Here is a 1,769-nt window from a genome sequence, read left to right as displayed (position 1 = left end):
GCCTTGACGTCCCTCACAAGGTCCAGGTAGGGCATCCCCGGCTTCACCATCAGCATGTCCGCTCCCTCACGCACGTCCCGGTCCTGTGAGGGCGACACGCCACCCCGCAGCTTGGGACCAGAACGTTCTCCAGCAAGCCCACGGTTGGTTTGCCTCAGAAGTTTAGGAGTGGCCTAGATGACTTTTAAAGGTCCCTTTCAAGCCAAATCGTTCTATGATTCTCAGTTTTGACCTTGTGGTTGGATTTCCCAGAAGGGATCACAGAAGGGTTTGGTGAGTCCCCACAGGGAGACCCCAGAGGTGGGCTGTGATGGGCAGATCCAATGCTCCCCTCACCCCTCAGGGGGACCCCAGAGGTGGGCTGTGATGGAGGGATCCAACGCTCCCCTCAGCCCACACATAGCACCCAGGGAAGGACAGTGCCCACGTGTCCCTGGGCCTGACACCCCAAACCTCAGCAGGGTATGGGGTCACTAACTCCACAGCTCCCAGTGCACAGCCCCTTGGCCCACGCTGGGGACCAGCTCTGGCAGGTTGATGGCCCTCACGTTTCTCTTGCTTGTGGAAGACCCTTGACCATTTTGGCTGGTGTGCCTCCTACCCCCTTTTGACTCCCAGCACCCCTGACCTTGCTCCCCCTGAGCCCTGCTGCACTGCTGGGTGCCAAGGCTCGCTGCCCAGGTGCCCCGTGAGGGTTTTCCAGTCCCCACAGCCACAAAGCCACAGCCCCCAGCTCACTCACCACGGCGCGTCTCTTGCTTGTGGAAGACCCTTGACCATTTTGGCTGGTGTGCCTCCTACCCCCTTTTGACTCCCAGCACCCCTGACCTTGCTCCCCCTGAGCCCTGCTGCACTGCTGGGTGCCAAGGCTCGCTGCCCAGGTGCCCCGTGAGGGTTTTCCAGTCCCCACAGCCACAAAGCCACAGCCCCCAGCTCACTCACCACGGCGCGCATGGCCAGGCCCCGCGCGCCCGGCGGGAGGTCCCGAAGGCAGGTTTGGACTGTGCAGCATCCCTGGCGATGGGAAAGGCAGAGGGCAGGGGATGAGGATCAGCATGGCTGCCGTCAGATGAGGGCAAGTGCCTGAGCCATCAGGGCCAGGAAGAGTCGGGGCTGTCCTGCCCTGGCAGGACCACTCTGGGAAGCCCGACTGGCTCAGGCTGTCCCTGGGAGCTGTGCTCCAACACCCACTGCCCTCCCCATGCCCGCAGTCTGCGGTACAATCGTGTCAGACGTTTTCCTTCTGCTCTTATTTCTGAGACAGGTGCCTCTGGGACACCCCACCTTGGGATGAGCTCGACTGGCTGAGCTGAGGAGCTGAGGCTTCTCCCTAAAGACCCTCCTCACGGCAGCGCCGGCTCCTGCGTCTCCCTGCTTGCTGCTCCCGCTCTGCCTGCCTGGCCACCAGCACCCAGGAGAGGCAGGGGAAGGGCTGGGACAGAAGATCACCCATTTGGGAAGGTAATCTTCCCATTTGTCTCCCGTTTCCTCTGGGAAGGAGGAGAGCACTCCAAAGTGACCAGCATGGTCCCAGCTGCAGCCCAGGCTCTGGCTCAGCCCCGTTTCCAAATAACTCTCCAGGGATACACGTCCCAGCTGAGGGACAGACCCACCTGAAGGGACCATAGAAGCACGAGGCAAACTTGGCGCTGTAGCTCATCACCGAGACCTGCAGAGAGTGGAGCTGTGAGCACCAGGAGCTTGGAGCTGCCTCCTGGCACCGGGCAGTAGCGATTCCCTCCCGCGGCTGTTGCATACTCTGCCCCACA

The 1,769-nt window shown here is 61.8% G+C and overlaps 1 protein-coding gene across 1 annotated transcript in view; it reads right to left on the bottom strand.

Annotated features, from left to right (window-relative positions):
- Window positions 1-8: 8 nt before the first annotated feature.
- The window catches only part of ALAD (aminolevulinate dehydratase), a gene marked incomplete at its 3' end in the record, with an annotated part of 4,526 nt that continues 2,765 nt past the window's right edge, over window positions 9-1,769 (bottom strand). Inside the window, 4 exon segments of the mRNA XM_008935021.1 lie at window positions 9-83; window positions 943-983; window positions 986-1,014; window positions 1,614-1,669. Of these exon segments, the coding sequence (XP_008933269.1) occupies window positions 9-83; window positions 943-983; window positions 986-1,014; window positions 1,614-1,669 (201 nt within the window).

Source organism: Merops nubicus, unplaced genomic scaffold (genome assembly GCF_000691845.1).
Source record: "Merops nubicus isolate BGI_N331 unplaced genomic scaffold, ASM69184v1 scaffold25052, whole genome shotgun sequence".
Lineage (NCBI taxonomy): Eukaryota > Metazoa > Chordata > Aves > Coraciiformes > Meropidae > Merops > Merops nubicus.
The sequence above is the reverse complement of the archived record's forward strand: the minus strand, read 5'-3'. Positions and strand labels throughout refer to the sequence as shown.